Consider the following 20,990-nt stretch of genomic DNA (forward strand, 5'->3'; position numbering starts at 1 on the left):
AGAGACAGACAGAGATACAAAGAGCCAAGCAAAGAGAGGCGACTTGGTGCCAAGGAGGCTGGCCCTGCCTCCTTGTTCGCTCACCTGTAGGAGGAGTCTCCTTCCTGTGCCCTCACACTCCAGGACTTCCAGCAGAACGAGGAGCTGCTTTGGGAGGCAGCTGAGGAAGGATGGAGAACAAGTTTGGATGTGAGAGCCAGGGAAGTAGAGGGGCCTAGGAAAGGACGAGGAGGGCAAACCAAACCAGAAAAGGGGCAGAGTCCTGGAACCAAGTTAGCCCCTTCCCTCCTCCTCTTTCCATAGCAGACAACGAGAAATGCCTGCCACCCCTCACCCCACTTCACCTACACGAGTCTGGCCCGTTCAGAACATAGGGTTCCCTGAGGACAAAGCCTTGTCTTTGTCACCTGGACCTGACCCAGACTGACCTGGTGTTCTCAGCCCCTTATCATGTCCCCATGGCAATGGAAACCAGGCAGTGACGCACTGGGCCACCAGCTAAACCCTCACGTTGCACACTGGGACCTCAAGTAACCCAGAGCTGGGGACAGGTGGCTTGTATCCCCTGGGGCAATGATTTGTCATATGCACCTGCAGGAGATAGGAATGTGGGCTTGACTCAGTTCCCCCCAAGGACACTGGATATAGGGTACAAGTCCTCTGGAGATAGATGTGTATTCCTGAGTCCAATAATGGGGCAATGGAGGGTCCTAGGGAGTTGGGGACCTTGAGAGAGAAACGACATATTTAATGGAAAGCTCTCTTGCCCGAAGAAGCTGACCCCTGTCTGTCTTACCCATCTCCACACTCTAGAGCTATAATGAGAGGTGACAGTAGATAGGGAGGGGGGAGCTGAGGAGTGTTCTTGGGTGTGAGGGTGTGGGGAAAAGCCAGAGCAGGGGAGTCTGGCTTTGTTTCCTGAACACAATGTCCATTTAGTCATAACAGCACGGCCACTGAAGACCTGACACCTACTGCCTCTGAGAGGTGGCATCGGTGGAGTCTGGGGAAGGGGGCCTTGAGGGCCTGGGGTGCTTGGGAACACCCATGAAGAAGGGAATGTGAGTATAAACCCCAGGAGAGTTGGGAGGGAACACCAGAGTTCTACCTGGGCAGTGAGGAGAAGAATGCAAAGCCCTACCCCCAATTCATGCATGACAGCCGAGCCTAGGGCCCAGCTGGTGTAAATCCCCAGGCCTGCCAGGCCCCAGCCAGCCTCAGCAGCACCTGCACCCTCTGGCAGCCCAGAGAAGAATGGAGTAGCCCCCACCCCCACCCCTCTTCCCACAGGCCCGGGGATTAATACTTCCTGCCTCTCCCCATCCCCATGCTGCCCCTTACCAGGAGCAGAGGATGGCAGTGGGAGGGGAAAAGTTTATGTGTGCAAATGTGGGTGTGTAAATGTGTGCATCAGTGTGCATAACAGCAAGCTGGAAAATCTATACGCTTAAGCGTTTAAGTGTGAAAAATCTGCACGTGTGGGGCTAAAAACGGGTGTGGACGTAGGGTGGTCAAGTCGGCACGAGGGCACTGGACTGTGGATCTGAGTGCAGATCTGCCGTGGAGGCATGAGGAAACCCCGTCCCCTGTTTGAGAGGTCGGCCCCTGTATCAGGAGCATCAGGGGAGGAGCTGGGAGCTCCAGATGTGATCCCAAGGCAGCACAGCCTCCGGTCCCCAGGACACCTGCTTGGAGAGTTGGGGAACTGGAGGAAACCAGACATGGCCTTTGCACTGACAGAGGGCAGCACAGAAATTCTTTTCCTAACAAAGCGAAACGGAGTCATGGTGCTGAACACTAGGCCCTCTCCCTGGGCATCCTGGCTCCAGCTCCCAGTCCCTAGCACTGTGGGACTCCAGGTCCAATAGTGGGAGATGCTTCCAGTCTGGGGCTGTGTGAGGACACAGGCCACAGTGGAAAGGAGGGGGTGGGGAAGATGGAAGGCAAGCCATGGTTGGGGGGTAGGGGATAAACATCTGGCTTGTAGGAGAAGGTGACCCTCACCCAGTGTGCTCAACTCACCCTTCAGGTTAAAAATAACCAAGGTAAGGGCCTGGCGGGGCGGGGGAGGTGGTGTGAGAAGGTCCTGTCTTCCCACTATCTGCCCATCAGTCCTGTGGAGAGGAGGAATGTGCCCAAGAACTAAAAAAAGGCCCTGGAGCCGGAGGGGCTAGGGCAACAGACCTTTCATGGGCAAATCTGGAGGCCCTGTTGTCCTCCTGTCACCTCTAGAGCCAAAGGATCAAGGGAGGAGGAGCTGGCAGGGGAAAGAGGTGGGAGGGAGGGTCCCTCCGGAAGAGACTCCAAATTTAGGCAGGGGGAGGGGGCAGTGGGCTATAAAAGGATCAGGGCTCCAAGGACAGACAAACACTCCTCTGAACCAGGTAAGAGGGGATTCCGGTGGGGGCTCTGTGGTCAGCCCTCAGAGCTCCCACTTTGAGGGACTCTATCTTCACAGGAAATGGGGTGAGAAGCCCAAGGGTATGCTAGAAATGCCTTTCTCCAGCCCCAGGAAGTTCCCACTGACAGAGGGGCGATTGCAATGCAAAAACCAGAAACTACTTTTCTCCTCCCATCTGCATCCGTCATCTCCCACTCTCTGTGTCTTCCGAGTCCTGTCTCCATCTTTTTCCCTCCTCCGATGGCTTCCCTCTCTTTATCTGGGTTTATTTCGCCTCTTGGTCTTTTTCAAGTCTTGTCATACTTTGTCTCTCTTCTCCTTGCCCTTCCTTCTCAGTTGTGTGTTCTAATTTCCGTGCCTCTCTCTGTTTCCAACTCTGATTCCCCATCCTGCCCCTCACTTCCCCCCATTGGCCTGCCTCCGTAGTTCTTTATCCTCTTAATCTGTTCTTCTCTGCCTGGCTGCACCTCCGTGGCTCCACCCACGATCCAGACTCTTCAAGATTCTTTGTGAAGCGATAACCAGGTGAGAACTACCCTATTTTCTCCTGAGAGCCAGGTAGCTGGACCAGGGGCTCACTGTCTCTCTCTGAGCAGCTCATTACCTCCCCTTAGCAAACTCCAGCATCATGTCAAAGGGCAAAGAAAACGGGATCGGAGCAGGGAGGGCTGGATCTAGGCCAGGTGCTTCCCAAGGGAGGTACAGGAAGAGAATAATAGGACCTAGGTGATGAGGAGGTAGGACAGGGCAGTGCCACCCACTGAGGCCTGGGACCTCCTCTCTTAGCTGCAGAGGAGCGACAAGATGACAGATGCCCAGATGGCCGATTTTGGGGCAGCAGCCCAGTACCTCCGCAAGTCAGAGAAGGAGCGTCTGGAGGCCCAAACCCGGCCCTTCGACATCCGCACTGAGTGCTTTGTGCCTGATGACAAGGAGGAGTTTGTCAAGGCCAAGATCGTATCCCGGGAAGGGGGCAAGGTCACTGCTGAGACTGAGAATGGCAAGGTGTGTGAGGCACAGTGCCAGGGAAAAGGGAGGGAAGGTTTTTTTTGGGGGGTGCAGAGGTGGAGACACTTGCAGTGGGAGCTGACAGGCCCTGGAGAACAGCCAAAGCCAGGGGGCGGTTGCATGCCCCCTTGAGGGGCCCAGTACCTGAATGAGAACTCTGACCTTTCTCAGATGGACACGAGCAGGTGCAACAGGGCACCACCTCAGCGTTGTGCACCCCTTGCCAGAGAGGATGCTACGGGGGGAACCTCAGCCAGCTTATTCCTCACAGGGGTCTTGTCGATAGAGAACACAGTCATAGTATCAAATGAAATTCCCTTTACGAACTTGTATCTCTCCTCTCTGTGCTTCAGTTTCCTCCACAGACAAACTCTCTCAAATTCTCCCCACCCAAAGCAAGAGCAAACTCTTAGACCCAGATGAACTCAAAGAGCAGGAACTCTTGAGTCGAGCACTCAGTCTTGGGGCTGGTGACTGGTACTCAGAAGCCTCCAGTCCCTGGTCCCTCACGCCGACCACGAGAATCGCTGCTGGTCACCCGCAGCGGCTCAGAACCGTGTGCCTCACAGACATGCTGACTGAATGTTGCATCCTACTGGGGGCTTTGACTCTGATTCCAGCTCTGCCACTAGCTAGCCACCATGCCAGCAAATCATTTAATTATTCAAGCCACAGTTTCTTCCACTGTAAAAAAAAAAAATGCTAGAATACCTGCCTGCAGAATCTAATGACCTCAAGGCATGTCAAACTGACCAGTGCCAATCGAACCACAGCAACAGCGACCAATGGGGAGGTAGGGTAGATGGGGGAGATGCTTTTCTCATAGAGGCAAAGGTTCACCTCAAGCACTGTCCCCAGGAGTCAGGGTAAGGTGTGTATGCACAGATGGCAGAGCTGCCAGCCACTCCAAGTTTTCCCCTAGACACTTGAAGCAGGGACCAAAAAATGATACGCGTGGGCACAGGGTCTGGTGTACTGACAAGACACAGGGATTCTAGGATGGTCCCTAGGGTTGGAGAGACAGTGGGTAGGCAGGTTATCTGGGGAACTCTAGGGTAGGACCTAGGCACTGGCCAGAGAAGGGCTGGGGGCTTGAGGCCAGGTCGTGGCCTGTGTTCTGGGAGGAGGTAAGTGGGTGAGGCTTGTGACCACAGACTGGCAGTGTACCCATCCTGTCCTACTACTGCCCATGCTTTCTCCTCAGACAGTGACCTTGAAGGAAGACCAGGTGTTGCAGCAGAACCCGCCCAAGTTCGACAAGATTGAGGACATGGCCATGCTGACCTTCCTGCACGAGCCCGCGGTGCTCTACAACCTCAAGGAGCGCTATGCGGCCTGGATGATCTACGTGAGTGCATCCTGGACCAAGACCAAAGTAGACCAGGGCAACTCTCTCAAGGGAGAAGGTCAGAACTCTCCCAAGGGGCCCAGGACTCCCCTGCCCCCTTCCTGCCCTTGGTCATCTGCAGGAAGAAAAGAGCCAGCTGGGGTGACCACATACCCTCTGGCCTGCACCACCACCTATCCGGGCTCTCCTCTACAACCTCTCATGTCTGCCCTATCTCCTGCCCCAGACCTACTCAGGCCTCTTCTGCGTCACCGTCAACCCCTACAAGTGGCTGCCAGTGTACAATGCTGAGGTGGTGGCCGCCTACCGGGGCAAGAAGAGGAGTGAGGCTCCACCCCACATCTTCTCCATCTCCGACAACGCCTATCAGTACATGCTGACAGGTGAGCCCGGCAGCCCTGACCTGTGTGCCTTTAGCCCCACAGCCATGGACCTGGGCCCTCAGCCCTGACCCCATTGCTTCTCTTCTTTTCTCTTTCAGATCGGGAGAACCAGTCCATCCTCATCACGTGAGCAAGCGCCATTCATCCATAGAGGGGCTTGTTGGGGCAGACCCAGGCTGATTCATGGGGGTCCAGGGGTTGGGGGAGGAAAGGTTTAAGGCTGTGATTGCAAGGAGTGTGAAGTGCTGGGCTCTCTGAAGACCCCCGGAGTCACCAATGATGATGGGCAAATTCTGCAGGTAGCTGGGCCCTGGTGGAGGTCAGATGGCCAGGGTTCAGGGCGGGGAGGGCAATGCTGAGCTCCAAATAGAGAGATGTGGGAATCCTGGGTTTGATGGGTTCCTGTTGCCTCCAGCGGAGAATCTGGGGCAGGGAAGACTGTGAACACGAAACGTGTCATCCAGTATTTTGCCAGCATTGCAGCCATAGGTGACCGTGGCAAGAAGGACAATGCCAATGCTAACAAGGTGAGCCACAGGCTCAGCAGAGGGGGTCTGGGGAAGGCTAACCCAGGTGACCCTGCATCATCCCCTGGACAATGGTAGTGACAACACCACTGAGCCCAGTGCTAAAAATCTTCCTGGCAAAAGACACACACTCTGAGGTCCAAATTGGCCCTTTGCAGCTGTAGACCCCCCAGCAGTCCACTCAGCCCTACCCCCATTCCCCAGAACGAGAGCAGCCCCCTGCACTCCCCACCACCACATAGAGGTGGACGGAGGATGAACCCCCAAGGTCCTGTTCCCTTCACAGGGCACCCTGGAGGACCAGATCATCCAGGCCAACCCTGCCCTGGAGGCCTTCGGCAACGCCAAGACCGTCAGGAACGACAACTCCTCCCGCTTCGTGAGTGCCCTTGACCACTGCTAATTGACCTCATCAGCCTCGACAGAAAAAGTGGGGTGCTGTTTTGCCAACAGTAACCACACTCAGTTGATTGTCCTGCGTTTGGCTTTAGAGTATTAACGAGTATGCTAATGAGCATGTGCGTGCATGCACACACACACACACACACACACACACATTTACACACACATTTACACACACTCCAAATCCTCTCAACTCAGCCTATCTCCCTAAGTTCTGGGAACTCAAGATAAGAGACCCAGAGTCACCACAGCTGTTCCATAGTCAAGCAATAAAACAGAATTCATCACCTTCTAGATTTTCCTTATGACTGTTTCCAAAGCTCTTCCACATGAGAGTGGGAAGAGAGCATAGGCATTGGAGCCAATTCCTAGGCTTTCCCCTTGCCCAGCAAGTCCCCACACCTCTCTGAGCCCCAGGCTCTTCATCCCTGAAACAGAGGTAGTAATAGTTACCCGGCCAGTCACTTGGAAGGATCACACAAGGTCAGATCAGAGGTAGAAAGAGGAGGTGTTCTCTCTGTGTTCATTTCTGTGCCCATTGTTTCTGGTCCAAGATCCCTGGGTGGTATGTGGGGATGAGCATCCTTCCCGCGTTTTCCCGATACTAAACTGGGACCCCAAATAGGGTGTTTACATTTCCAGGGCATTCTGGGTTGTGCTGAAGTCCAGGATCTCTATTCTGTCCCTTCTGGCCAGTTCCCTCACTCTTTGTCCCATCTGCCCCCAGGGGAAATTCATCAGGATCCACTTTGGAGCCACTGGAAAGTTGGCTTCTGCAGACATAGAGACCTGTGAGTACCAGGCAGCCCTGCCCACCCTTCTGGGTCCTTCTCTCCTGCCTTTTTTCCCAGGGGGTGGCCCCTCCTATCTTCTGTCTCTGTCTACATCTGCACCTTGGTTTTCGTATCCTTTTTTCCCTCAAACTGCCTGATCTCTTTCCTTACCCACCTTCTTCTCTCCTTACTTCAGATCTCCTGGAGAAGTCGCGGGTGATCTTCCAGCTCAAGGCTGAGAGGAACTACCACATCTTCTACCAGATCCTGTCCAACAAGAAGCCAGACCTACTGGGTGAGCCTGACCCCCAGGCCCTGCTGCCCTACGCCACCCCCCCCAAACAGGACAGATGCCCTCCTATTTCTTAGCTGCCCCGCCACCCTGCTCGCCTCCCTTCTCCCTCCACCTGCTCAGCGGCTTTCTCCTCCTGCCCCACCTCGGGCCTGCTTGCATCTCCTCCTTCCTTTCTTTCCACCCTTTCCTCGTCATATTTTTCTCCTCTTCTTTGTTGGTTTTCTCCTTCTCCTCGTTATTTGCCTTGCCTTCTCCCAGGTGTCATTCACCTCCCCCACACATTTTTTCACTTCTTTTGGAGTCTCTCTGTAGTCCTTGCTGACTCTCCTTCTGTCCACCTGCTCTCAGGCCTCTCCTCCCCTCCCCTCTACCCCTCCCCTGACATCCTCCATCCTTTCATCCCCTTCCCTGCCCTTTGCCTGAACAGATATGCTGCTGGTCACCAACAACCCCTATGACTACGCCTTCGTGTCTCAGGGAGAGGTGTCCGTGGCCTCCATCGACGACTCTGAGGAGCTCATGGCCACGGATGTGAGTGAGGAGGCAGGGTGAGGGCTCCTGAGGGCTCCGGGGCCACCTGCTCCAACCATCTCTTTGCCTCTCTTGCTCTGTTTAGAGTGCCTTTGACGTGCTGGGCTTCACTCCTGAGGAAAAAGCAGGCGTCTACAAGCTGACAGGTGCCATCATGCACTATGGGAACATGAAGTTCAAGCAGAAGCAGCGGGAAGAGCAGGCTGAACCTGACGGCACCGAAGGTGTGGAAAGGCTTGAGGTGCTGGGTGCTCACTTGTCGTGAGGAGACAGTCCTCTGGGAGCAGGGTCTCCCATGCTGTGTCCAAAAGTGGTGCCTTTTAACAGGTCTTAAGGAGCTAGGTTGACAACAGGATTGTTAGGACTATGATAGAGAAGATGGGAGGAAACCAGAAGTAGGAGAAGCAGGTGGTCAGAGGGCAGTGCATTTTCTCAGAGGCAGGCTCTGCCTCCACTCCCTCCCCAGCCTCCAGGCTTTCTCTCCTGTTGGAGCTTAGCCGGAGACCTGAGGCTTATGGGTTAGATGGGTGTGGTGAGGGGTGGGAGTCGGGGCAGGGACTTGGGAGAGGTAGACAGACAGGGAGGCCCCCGCAACTCTCCCTAACTTCACAACCCCACTGCCCTGACCAGAAGTGAGTTGGAGATTTTTCCTCCTGTGCCCAAGTCTCACTGAAGTTCAGGAAAGCACAGGCCCTGAGCTCTGCACGTCCCCATCATTGATACAGTGTGTATGTGTAGGTGCCCAGCCCTTGGGTGAGCTCCTGGTGGCCTCTGTGCCATGTTGTTTGGGAGGCAGCAGGCCAGGGGCATAGGGCATTGGCATGTCATTCACCTCGCTGGGCCTCAGTTTCTTCCTCAGTGAAATGGAGCGACAGTCCTTCACAGCTCCCTCCAGGGCTGTTGCAAGAATCCTTGAGGAGCTGTGAAGGTGTGAACTGTGCTAGACAAACACGTAGGAACTTTCTTCCTCGCCTACCTTCGAGGACCCTTTCTCTGTATCTGTCGAGCTCAAAATGCCAAGCCTGGGTGTCATGATAGCCATGTCACCAGTTATCACAAAATGATTGAAATTAAACCAAATAAATCTCCTCTAAATAGAGATGGTATGTTGAATGGAACATTTGGAGAGCTGGAAGTTGCAGGGGAGGCTGTCCAAAACACTGTTAGGAAATTAATTTCCCAGCCAATTAAGTTGGTCAGCACGTGGATTGAGTAGTGTCTCCAGTTCTGGGCCAGACCGGGGATGGACATAAAGGAGGCAGGGAGCAGAGTACACATCTCCTGTCAGCCACAGTCCCTGCCCTAAAGAGACAAGGAAGTGCGGTGAGGGTGGGAGACATGCTAACAGCAGTGCTGGTGAAGGGCCTGGCCCAGCGACACCCAGCACATGTAAAGACTGAGGCGAGAAAAGCTGCTGTGTGGTGGGAGGCCCTAGGTGAATAAAGGGGCCTGGGCTCTGGCCTGGCTCAGGCATATACTGGCTGTGTGTCTGCAGCAAGCCTTGTTCCAGGCCTCCATTTGCAACTCTTAATGACCTAATGCTTTAGAAAGGCTCTGGCCCTGGAGCAGGGAAGGAGAGTCTGTTGAAAGTGCTTACTCCTTTCCTTCTCTATCAGATGCCGACAAGTCTGCCTACCTCATGGGGCTGAACTCAGCAGACCTGCTCAAAGGGTTGTGCCACCCTCGGGTGAAAGTGGGCAACGAGTACGTCACCAAGGGGCAGAGCGTGCAGCAGGTGTACTATTCCATCGGGGCACTGGCCAAAGCAGTGTATGAGAAGATGTTCAACTGGATGGTGACGAGGATCAACGCCACCCTGGAGACCAAGCAGCCACGCCAGTACTTCATCGGAGTCCTGGACATCGCTGGCTTCGAGATCTTCGACGTGAGTGGGGGAAGCCCCTGGGCATGGGAGGAACAGTAACTCACTCATTGGCACATGCAACAACCTTCATTGAATGCCAGCCGCAGGCCAGGTGTGGGAAAGGCGGTGGGGTTCGGCGGTGAGGGAGGCTGTCGTGGTCCTGTCTTCAGGGTCAGCGCTCCCCCTCTGTCCTGACAGGGGAGTGGATCAGCCACAACCCTCACTGGGCTGGACACAGCCCCGGAATGACTCCTCCGGCCACTGGGCCACCTGCCCACCTGACCCGCTCCTGCCCTCACTCCCCCTGCAGTTCAACAGCTTCGAGCAGCTCTGCATCAACTTTACCAATGAGAAGCTGCAGCAGTTCTTCAACCACCACATGTTCGTGCTGGAGCAGGAGGAGTACAAGAAGGAGGGCATCGAGTGGACATTCATTGACTTTGGCATGGACCTGCAGGCCTGCATTGACCTCATCGAGAAGGTGCTTCCTCGGCTCCACCACCTGTATCCCCTTTCCTGGCCATCCCAGACAACATAATAGCCCCATTCCTTCTACACCCAAGCAACTAGAGTCCCCAGAATCCCAAGCCTCTCTCCAGGCCAAGCTTCCACCCACCATGAGTCACGGGCAAATACAGGACAGGCCTCTTCCTTCTGTCCCCAGGACCTAAGACCTTGTCCTATATGGTGGTCACCTCCCAGTGTCTTGAGAGGGGTATATAGTGAAGGAGAGGACTCCTAGCCCTTCTGACATTCCATGAGAAGTGTCATTCATGGAAAGATCTTAGGCTGAAACTGAAGACATTGGCTTTCCATCCCCTCCTGTTCAAATCCGTTTTCAGCCTCTCTTGTCTATAGATTCAGAAGTCAAGGATTTCTGGGTGCTTACAGGAGGCTCCCAATGCTGACTTGCCCTGAGGGTGCCTTTGGGCTTTTCTGATACAAATCAGAGTCCAGAGGGACTGCCCCTCCTCACCCAGGCCAGCCACTGCCCTTAAGGAAATGGAAGCTTTCCATAGGCTTTGGGTGGTTATCAAGGGTGCTGCTCTTCCAGAGGCCTCAGCACCCTCTGAAATTGTATGTGAAAGAGTGAGTGAAGTGTGTGTGTGTGTGGTGTGTGTGTGTGTGTGTGTGTGTGTCTGCCCGCATTTTTCTGGGCAGACAGTCTGTTTCATCAAATTTTCATAGGATTCCTGCCCCAATAAAAATTAAGAACCTCCATGCTTTCTGAAGAGCAGGATGTTGTGCAGAACCATCTTTTGAATTGCGGCCGCTCCTATAGACAGGGATCTGGCCAGCCATGCTGTCTCACAGCTCTGATGTACATCCGTCCCTGCTCTCACTCTGCTCTGGGGCAGGGATCTATCCAGGAAGGAAGGGTTGTGCTGAAAGGCCTTGGGATCCTTGGGGCGGGGCTGGAGGCGGGTGATTGCGGGTATACAACTCTCACTGGGTCTTCTGGGGCAGAAAGAGGTCAGATAGGACAGATTTGAATATAATTGGATTTAGATTAATTCCAAGAACCTTGGCTTCCTATATGGGGACAAGAGGTGCCAGCGGACTCTCTGTGGCCTGCTAACTATACTGGGCTGAGGCTCTGTCAGGGTGTAGGACCCTGGAAGCTTGGTATGTGCTCAGTGATGCTCTCTCTACCTCTCCACCTTGCTCTCAGCCCATGGGCATCATGTCCATCCTGGAGGAGGAGTGCATGTTCCCCAAGGCCACTGACATGACCTTTAAGGCCAAGCTGTACGACAACCACCTGGGCAAGTCCAACAACTTCCAGAAGCCGCGCAATGTCAAGGGGAAGCAGGAGGCCCACTTCTCCCTGATCCACTATGCTGGCACCGTGGACTACAACATCCTGGGCTGGCTGGAGAAGAACAAAGACCCGCTGAACGAGACAGTGGTGGGCCTGTACCAGAAGTCCTCCCTCAAGCTCATGGCCACACTCTTCTCTTCCTATGCTTCTGCTGATACCGGTAAGAGAGCAGCCCCTGCACTGGGCCAGAGCACTTCTGGAGATGCAAGGGTCCAGGGTCCCGCTGCTTCAAAGCACATGCCTCTAGGGAGAATGTGAACCATGAGATGGGGGTCGGGAGATCCCACAGCAGTCCATTTGTACCCCTTCTGTAAAAGTGCCATGTTCCACTTTGTGTTATGGATATCAGTGTACATGTCATGTGTCTCCTCAAAACTGTGAGCCCCCGGACGTCAGTGAAGGTGGCACACACCTCACTGTATGAAGCCCAGTATAAATCTTGGTAAACATAGAGAGGATTACTGAAGAAATGAGCCTCCAGGTCAGAAAAGGAAGAGGAAGGGTGTGGACTGAGATGAGGAGGATAAAATAGAAGGAGAAAAGTAGAAACTGGAAAGGTGTAAGCTTGAAGGGTGAGGTTAGAAGTGTGTGGGAGAAGAGCTATTTCAGCTCTTGCTGCTGTTCCAGTGCCTGCTATGTGGCAAGCACTGGTGACATGCTTCCATGCTGATCTTGCCTAATCGTCTTCACACCTTCAGAGGTGTTACTATTCTTCTCCTGGAAAAACTGAGACTAGGAGAATAAGAAGTCACGCAGCTAGTAAGCACAGAGCCCTGCCCCCGCCCAAGGACTGCTCTGTTCGAAGCTCCTATTCATCATTCTTTCTCTTGTTATTAGCGGACAGCAGTAAAGGCAAAGGAGGCAAGAAAAAGGGCTCATCCTTTCAGACAGTGTCGGCCCTCCACCGGGTAAGAAGGATCAGAGGTGTCAGGAAAACTGTGTTGGGCAGGCCCAGCCCAGAGCCTTTGGGCTGCGCCCTAACCTGATGTTCTGAGTTTGGGGAGGAAATAACCTAGACTACGTGGTCATTTTTGGTGTATAAATTCTACACAAGCTATGACATACATTATGTGTCAATTCCCTTTCCATTTGAGAGTTCTGGTGACAGGTTGTCTGGGGCCCAAAGCTCAGGGACCAAAGGGATGGTCCCTGTGGCTCCTGACTCCCCAATCTCATCCACCCCCAGGAGAATCTGAACAAGCTAATGACTAACTTGAAGACTACTCACCCTCACTTCGTGCGCTGCATCATCCCCAATGAACGGAAGGCTCCAGGTGAGCTATGTGGAAGGGTCTAGTCTGGGGAGGGCATTGGCATCACTTGCCCTGAGGCTGACCCCTCTCTCCTCCCCTCTGCCACAGGGGTGATGGACAACCCCCTGGTCATGCACCAGCTGCGCTGCAATGGCGTGCTGGAGGGCATTCGCATCTGCAGGAAGGGCTTCCCAAACCGCATCCTCTATGGTGACTTCCGGCAGAGGTGGGTACAGGGCGCCCCAGAGTCCAGGGAACAGGGGAAGCCCGGGTGGCCTTGGCGGGGAGCGGAGTCTGCGGGTGACCCTGAATTCTGAGGGAAGAGCAGACCAGTGAAGAACGTGGGTGACTCCGGGTACCTCCCCCACAGGTATCGCATCCTGAACCCAGCAGCCATCCCAGAAGGGCAGTTCATCGACAGCAGGAAAGGAGCAGAGAAGCTGCTGAGCTCCCTGGACATTGACCACAACCAGTATAAGTTCGGCCACACCAAGGTGAGTCTAGAACCTCAAAGGATGGAATTACAGGGTGTGTGGCCATGTCAAGTGGAGCAGCTGGGAGTTCAGAAGGCAGACCTCTGATTCTCAGCTTCCCATATCAACCCAAAGACAGGAAGCCAGGCTTCCTTTCTGTCTTGTCTTTCGCATTTCACTCCCAGTCTAGGATGAGCCCGTGATGGGTCTCCTGAAAGCTGAGCCTGGATCACCCACTGTCTTCCTCCACCCTGGGGACCCTTCTCTGAGGTTGTGTCCCCTTGCCCGCAGGTATTCTTCAAGGCGGGGCTGCTGGGGCTGCTGGAGGAGATGCGAGACGAGAGGCTGAGCCGCATCATCACCCGCATCCAGGCCCAGGCCCGGGGCCAGCTCATGCGCATTGAGTTCAAGAAGATGGTGGAGCGCAGGTGAGGCATGGGATATAGGCACTCCTGGAGATGTAAGAGGCAGACAAGCAGTGCCAACTGGCATGGGTCAGAGACTTGAGTTCCGATCTTGGCTCTACCACTTACCGGCTGGCTTGGGCAAGTGACTTAATCATTCTGGTTAAAAATTCATTTTGAATTTTTTTTTTAATTCCATAGGGAAATGCCAGTTAAGACTCTAATGAGGTTACATTTAAAAACACTAGATTGACAAACATCAAGAAGTCTGACCTATGGCTTACAGTCTCTAAATTAGTGCAACCTTTTTGGAAAACAATATATTTATTTTTTTGAAACTGAGAAATACATTTTATTTTTAAATGTTCATTTGTTTAAAATAGGAATTACATTAACATGCTTTAATTTTTTAATTAAGTTTATTGGGGTAACATTGGTTAATACAATTATATAATTTTCAGGTGTACATTATAATTTGACATCTGTAAATTCTATTGTGTGTTTACCACCCAAAGTCCAGTTTCCTTCACTACCATGTATTTGATCCTCTTTACCCACTTCACCCTCCCCCTACCCACTATATTTGACCCCCTTTACTCTGTCTACCTCCCTCCTACCCTCTGGTAACCACTTGTCTATAGTCCATGTCCATGAGTCTCTTCATTTTTTAAAAGTGAAAAATTGCATACTTTTCAATATCACTCCTGAGCGCCTGCCCACAGAGAAACTCCTGCACGTGTACAACATGGAACAAGAAAAGAATATAGCCACACTGGTCAAAATATCAAAGATCTGGAAACGACCCAATTTTCCATCCACAGAGAATGGGTATACAGTACGGTCATTTGGCGAAATCTTATAAAACAATGAAAAGGAGGGGAATACAACTTCATGGTGCAATAAGTTTGAACCTTAAAAGCATATTGTTGAATAAACAAAAGAAAGTCACAGAAGGATAGCAGAGTGCGATGCAATTTTTATGAAGCTCAAAAATAATTAAAAAAAAAAACACAACAGCGTATTGTTGAAAGACACATTCATATATGGTTAAAGTACTTTTTGAAGAAGCTAGGAGGTGAAAAACCCAAGATTCAGGGTGGCGGCTGCTTCTGGTACAGAAACAAGGAAAGGGGACAGGAAGAAGCACACAGATAGGGTCGCCACTGGCAGTGCTCTAGTTCTGGTTTGGGTGACAGGTTCATGGATAGCCATTTTGTTTCATGCTTCACAACTTATATGTTATAGATATTTTTATATGTAAAATATAATTTTTAACATATTTGAGGTTCTTATAAATAAGATTAGAAACACTGAACCTAGTAGATACTCTCTCTATAAGTGGTAGCTTCCCTTACTACTAATGCTCTACTAAGAAAATATAAACTGACGTTTTGTTTAATTGATCAATTAATAAATGTTTATTGGGCAACTCCATGTTCAGTTTGGTAAGGTTTGGGTGGGGGTGCTTCTCAAGACTGCAAGGCAGGGTTCCTGCCCACAGGTGCCTAAAAATTGCTTAGATGGTCTGGGAGCCAAGTACAGTTGGCCCCATGATTGGGAAGCGCTCTCATAGTTCCCCTCCCTTCTTCCATATTTCTTCACCAGGGACGCCCTGCTGGTAATCCAGTGGAACATTCGGGCCTTCATGGGAGTCAAGAACTGGCCCTGGATGAAGCTCTACTTCAAGATCAAGCCGCTGCTGAAGAGCGCGGAGACGGAGAAGGAGATGGCCAACATGAAGGAGGAGTTCGGGCGCCTCAAAGAGACGCTGGAGAAGTCCGAGGCTCGCCGCAAGGAGCTGGAGGAGAAGATGGTATCCTTGCTGCAGGAGAAGAACGACCTACAGCTCCAAGTGCAGGCGGTGAGAACACATGATTGTCTCCTCATCTCCCCTAGACTATAGCCCAGCTCATCGCCAGGGAGTAAGACCCTCTCTTGAATCAACAGCTCTCCTCTCTGTCCTCTTCTCCCAGGAACAAGACAACCTCAATGACGCGGAGGAGCGCTGTGACCAACTGATCAAAAACAAGATCCAGCTGGAGGCCAAGGTGAAGGAGATGAACGAGAGACTGGAGGACGAGGAGGAGATGAACGCCGAGCTCACCGCCAAGAAGCGCAAGCTGGAAGATGAGTGCTCTGAGCTCAAAAGGGACATTGATGACCTGGAGCTGACGCTGGCCAAGGTGGAGAAGGAGAAGCATGCAACAGAGAACAAGGTGAGGTCAGCTCCCTCTGGCTCCAGCCCAAGTTTCCTCAGGACTCCCAGGCCAGAGTGTGGTCCTGGTCTTTGGCATTGGAGGTCTCTATAGATGTCCCCAGACTGGTGACCTTTGAACCTAAAGGGGAGGGGTTCTTGGTTGGCAGGTGAAGAATCTGACAGAGGAGATGGCTGGGCTAGATGAGATCATCGCCAAGCTGACCAAGGAAAAGAAAGCTCTGCAAGAGGCTCACCAGCAGGCCCTGGATGACCTTCAGGCTGAGGAGGACAAGGTCAACACACTGACCAAGTCCAAGGTCAAGCTGGAGCAGCAGGTGGATGATGTGAGTAGTAAGAACCAGGCTCCATCTCTCTCAGGTCAGGATTTCGCAGGTGATACCAATGGCCAAGGAGTTCCGGATCCCTAGAACTAACTCCTATGACCCCTGGGGACTTTTTGCTCTCTGTAGTTCCTCCGTAGGCTGAGTTTCTGTATCCTTTGTAGTTGTAGGGACTTTCCTACTGATTCGACTTCCAATCCACTAAATTTCGAGTTTAGAAAGGAGCAGACAAGCGTGCATTGTGGATCTCGGGTTTACTATGCCCTGTTTGTTTTCCTCTCTCCACCAGCTGGAAGGGTCCCTGGAGCAGGAGAAGAAAGTTCGAATGGACCTGGAGCGCGCAAAGCGGAAGCTGGAGGGCGACCTGAAGCTGACCCAGGAGAGCATCATGGACCTGGAGAATGACAAGCTGCAGCTGGAAGAAAAGCTCAAGAAGTAGGAGCTTACAGTGGCGGGGAGGGGCTAATGTTGTCTGGCCAGAGAGTTAGAGCACAGGGTGCTTCATCCCCACTGGCCATGGTTGTTCTGGGCCCATGAGAATGGGAATTAACCCTCTGGGCTGGGGCCGGGGCAGTGGGGCGGAGAGGGGGGTGCGGTGGCAAGGATATTGGTCTTGGACTGCCAAGGCAAGAGAAGAGAATGGGCACAGAGGAAGGAAGACCACCTGTCACCACCCGCTTCTCCTCCAGGAAGGAGTTTGACATTAGTCAGCAGAACAGTAAGATCGAGGATGAGCAGGCACTGGCCCTTCAGCTGCAGAAGAAACTGAAGGAAAATCAGGTGATCTTCCCAGTGCAGCCAAGTGGATACTCAATGGCTCCAAGGTGGCCGGGCGTTCTGGACAGTATCTGGAACTCCAGGCCACCCCAAAGATCCCTCAAGTACTGATTTATGACACTTGAGAACACTGGCCTTCCTCCATTAGAGTAATAATGTCTTATTGCAACAAGGCTATTATGTGTCGGCAGTGGGTGAGTCGGGGCGTGGGGGGTGGAATCATACCTACAAAAAGGGCTTCTCTTTCTGAGTGATGTTCTGCCTTATGGGTTTCCTGTTCTGGGACAAATGCTAGGGTCTTCTCTAACCCTTCCTTTGGTACTTCTCCTGCATGGGGGTGAGAGGGGCCTTGTGGAGCTACTCTGTTCATACTCTTCCTGGGTACTGACCCCAGCCATTACCCCAGGCTGAATCCCTATAGAGCACCCATGATATGAGGTCAATTCCTACAACCTTGAGCAAGTCAGTTCCCCTCCCTAAGCTTCAGAGTCTCTTCTCATCTGTCAAATGGGACTAATAACCCTTGGCTTACAGAGGACCAGACAAGAAATAATATATGAAACCACTCTGTCAATTGAAATTCATCCAGCCACTATCAAGAAGGGGTTCTTTCTTCTTCCCATGGCCTTCTTATCCCTCTGCAGGAGGAGATTAAATTAACAGCTGCGATCTCCCTTACCTTTAATGCACCCCAAATTTTAATGTGCTTTTAGTTCTGTCTTTGCCAGAAGAACCCTGGGAACAAGGAAGGCAGGTACTGTCATCCCTGTTTTATAGATACAGAAGCTGCATGGCCAGGTCTAGACACAGTGACCCCAAGGGAGACAGGCACTTAGCAACTGGGGACAGGGCCTTATCCTTTCATTTTCTCCTTAGACTGCAGCTAGTGGACAGAGCTGATCTCCTCTTAGCATTTGGGGCCCATGGCCCAAGCTGCAAGTGATACATGAACACAATTCTACTCCTCTGGGGGCTGCTCAGAGGCTGGCCTGCTATCAGTGATAAGTTGCCCCTCCATGTTCTTGGGTGTTTCTTCTGGGTTTTAGCCAGAAAACCAGGACACCCTCAGGTTCTTCTAGATAACTTCTTTGACTCTTGGACCCAAAACAATAGTACTGTTATCTTCATAAGGTCTTGGCAACGGGCTGCCGCTCCTCCTTCTTCCTGCCCAAGCTCTTGCACACAGTCTCACCTTCTCCATCCTGGGAACAGAGGCACGGTGGTCCTCCCTCTACTGCTGCCATGACCCACCCACACACATTCCATTAACACCGTCCATAACCACACACGAAGGGGTCTCACTGATCCTCACCTTTCCTCCTGGCTAGTCAGGCAACATATCAAAATGGTAGATGAGACATTCTCCCAACTAAGTCAAGGCCAAGGCCAGAAAAATGACATAGAGGCAGAGGAGGGCACACTGCTAACACTCAGTTGGGCTGGAAGGGAAGGATAAAGCTGGAGCCCAGCCCTGGGCATAGATAAAGCAAGCCCCAGAGAGTGAGGAATATGGTTGACTGGACTTTTGGTCGCTCAGATTACAAAAGTTTTTGATTGTTGTAAGGCATATTGTTGCAAATGTTTGTAAAATACAAGTATCTGCTTTCTTGCCTTACGGGTTAGCAGAGCAGAGCCCAGTGGAATCTTCGCATTTGTGAAATCTTTGATTCCAGGATCTCATAGGATCTTAAGACTTCCTTCTAAACACAGATTCTCAGGATTCAGGGCTGCAGATTCTCAGACTGGGTCTGAGATGCCCCTGGGAAGTGCCTTGTAGGGTTGACTTCAACTGAATTCCTGTTGCTGGCCTATGCATTGTACGATGTTAAGCAGCATCCTTGGCCTCTGCCCTCTAGATGCCAGTAGCAACTTCAAAATATCGCCAGACATTGCCCACTGACCCTTAGGGCACAAAATTTCCTCTGGTTGAGTACCACTGCTCTGCGGGACCTGAGTGCTTGGGCCAGGAGTCTTCTAGAGTCTAGGGAGGGGGCTCTGATGGAGGGTTCCAGGCCGTGGGTCTGAGCCCCTTGTGTCCGGGCCCAGGCACGCATCGAGGAGCTGGAGGAAGAGCTGGAGGCAGAGCGCACCGCCCGCGCCAAGGTGGAGAAGCTGCGCTCAGACCTGTCCAGGGAGCTGGAGGAGATCAGCGAGCGGCTGGAAGAGGCCGGTGGGGCCACATCCGTGCAGATCGAGATGAACAAGAAGCGCGAGGCGGAGTTCCAGAAGATGAGGCGGGACCTGGAGGAGGCCACGCTGCAGCACGAGGCCACGGCCGCAGCCCTGCGCAAGAAGCACGCCGACAGCGTGGCCGAGCTGGGCGAGCAGATCGACAACCTGCAGCGCGTGAAGCAGAAGCTGGAGAAGGAGAAGAGCGAGTTCAAGCTGGAGCTGGACGATGTCACCTCCAACATGGAGCAGATCATCAAGGCCAAGGTGGGCCTGTGCTCCACCCCTTCTCACCTTCTACTTCCTCACAGCTTACGCCTTCCTTCCACTTTCTCTGCTGTCTCTCTTATCAGTCTCACTCCCTCCATCACCCTTTGGTCTCTCTCTACCTCTCTCCCTTGTCCCTCCTTCTCCCTCTACCCCGTTCCTGTCTCCTTACCGTCCTTCCCTTCTTTAATTCATGCACCCTCTTCAGATTGTGCCCCTCCAGCATCGCCCCATTTTGCCCGCCTGCACTCTGTGCTCTCCCCCCTTCTTGGCCCCTCCCTTCCTTTCTCTGGTCCACCTAGCCCCTTCTCCCTGAAAGCTCCAGCCCCTCCCACATTCACCCTTCTCACGTTCTTTACTGCCTGAAGGCAAACCTGGAGAAGGTGTCCCGGACACTGGAGGACCAGGCCAACGAGTACCGCACGAAGCTGGAAGAGGCCCAACGCTCCCTCAATGATTTCACCACCCAGCAAGCCAAGCTGCAGACTGAGAACGGTGGGTACCCCTAACCAGCCCTGCTCCTGACCCAGGATAGGGTATCAGTTGCCTTCTTCTGTGGTCCACAAACCCATCTTCCCACCTCCAGGTGAGCTAGCCAGGCAACTGGAAGAAAAGGAGGCTCTGATCTCCCAGCTGACCCGAGGGAAGCTCTCCTACACACAGCAAACGGAAGACCTCAAGAGGCAGCTTGAGGAGGAGGGCAAGGTGAGGTTTGATGGCAGGTCTTGGGCAATTAACATCAGAAATGGAGCCTAGGGACTGGAGAAAGCCCTCTGTAATGGAAAGACCTCCAGTCTAGTTTCTTCTACTCTTCAGCCAAGCCGTACAGGAACATCATCGAATGACTCTTTCCTTATTTGTAAGAAGATAGGGTGGGCAAACTAGGAAGCTACTCCAGGACGTTGAGATTCCATACCAGCCTTCACCCTGAATGAGGCTGGGGCTTAGTTGAAGCTCAGAGATATGAAAAGGATCTGGAGAATGGGGGGAAGGCTTTTCCTCCCAACCTCCTGGGAGCCGAGCTCACCTCTGGGTGTTCATCTTCCCAGGCAAAGAACGCCCTGGCCCACGCACTGCAGTCAGCCCGGCACGACTGTGACCTGCTGCGGGAGCAGTATGAGGAGGAGACGGAGGCCAAGGCCGAGCTGCAGCGTGTCCTGTCCAAGGCCAACTCAGAGGTGGCCCAGTGGAGGACCAAGTATGAGACAGACGCCATCCAGCGGACAGAGGAGCTCGAGGAGGCCAAGTGAGTTCTGGGTGGCTCCCTACCCTGAATCTGAGAGAGGAAGAAGCCAGAGGGTATGGGGTGAGACAGGCAGAATGGTCATGTGAAGGAGATTCGAGGTAGGAAAGAGAGGAGGGTGGGAGAAATGTGGTAAGCAATACAAGTGCTTGAAAGGGAGCTTGGATCCTGCACTCTGAGTGAACCCCAGCTGTCCCTGACTCACTTCCTGTGACGGGCGAGCTTTTGGCCCGGGTTATACCTGATGCTCACGTATAAGACGAGCAAAAAGCTTGTTGGTCAGAGGAGCTACCATCGATCAGCCTGGCATGGGAGCAGGTGCAGGCTGACACCCAAATGCCGCGGCATGTGGGGAGAGGACTATTCAAGGCACCTGTAGCCTTGGCTTCCTCAAGACTGGGGTCCCAGGACCTAAAGGAGCTGCTCGTTGTCCCAAGGAGCTGTGGGGAGGGGGTGGGTCCTCCTCCTATTTAATGCAGAAGGGGGGGGGGCCCCAAGGCCCTGCTGTCCCT

General features: G+C 52.9%; 1 protein-coding gene across 1 annotated transcript in view; it reads left to right on the forward strand.

Moving 5' to 3' along the window:
* The first annotated feature begins 3,205 nt into the window (after positions 1-3,205).
* The window catches only part of LOC102880161 (myosin-6), a 23,890-nt gene continuing 6,105 nt past the window's right edge, over positions 3,206-20,990 (forward strand). Inside the window, exons 1-27 of the mRNA XM_006913583.1 lie at positions 3,206-3,406; positions 4,614-4,757; positions 4,984-5,140; positions 5,239-5,266; positions 5,556-5,667; positions 5,954-6,046; positions 6,797-6,860; positions 7,039-7,137; positions 7,565-7,668; positions 7,754-7,892; positions 9,285-9,553; positions 9,843-10,013; positions 11,205-11,514; positions 12,192-12,262; positions 12,541-12,628; positions 12,716-12,833; positions 12,978-13,101; positions 13,372-13,508; positions 15,090-15,345; positions 15,458-15,700; positions 15,849-16,025; positions 16,312-16,457; positions 16,712-16,802; positions 18,846-19,235; positions 19,604-19,730; positions 19,822-19,940; positions 20,285-20,481. Of these exons, the coding sequence (XP_006913645.1) occupies positions 3,206-3,406; positions 4,614-4,757; positions 4,984-5,140; positions 5,239-5,266; positions 5,556-5,667; positions 5,954-6,046; positions 6,797-6,860; positions 7,039-7,137; positions 7,565-7,668; positions 7,754-7,892; positions 9,285-9,553; positions 9,843-10,013; positions 11,205-11,514; positions 12,192-12,262; positions 12,541-12,628; positions 12,716-12,833; positions 12,978-13,101; positions 13,372-13,508; positions 15,090-15,345; positions 15,458-15,700; positions 15,849-16,025; positions 16,312-16,457; positions 16,712-16,802; positions 18,846-19,235; positions 19,604-19,730; positions 19,822-19,940; positions 20,285-20,481 (4,175 nt within the window). The remainder of the gene's footprint in view (positions 3,407-4,613; positions 4,758-4,983; positions 5,141-5,238; positions 5,267-5,555; positions 5,668-5,953; positions 6,047-6,796; positions 6,861-7,038; positions 7,138-7,564; positions 7,669-7,753; positions 7,893-9,284; positions 9,554-9,842; positions 10,014-11,204; positions 11,515-12,191; positions 12,263-12,540; positions 12,629-12,715; positions 12,834-12,977; positions 13,102-13,371; positions 13,509-15,089; positions 15,346-15,457; positions 15,701-15,848; positions 16,026-16,311; positions 16,458-16,711; positions 16,803-18,845; positions 19,236-19,603; positions 19,731-19,821; positions 19,941-20,284; positions 20,482-20,990) is intronic.

This window comes from Pteropus alecto, unplaced genomic scaffold (assembly GCF_000325575.1).
Source record: "Pteropus alecto unplaced genomic scaffold, ASM32557v1 scaffold335, whole genome shotgun sequence".
Taxonomy (NCBI): Eukaryota; Metazoa; Chordata; class Mammalia; order Chiroptera; family Pteropodidae; genus Pteropus; species Pteropus alecto.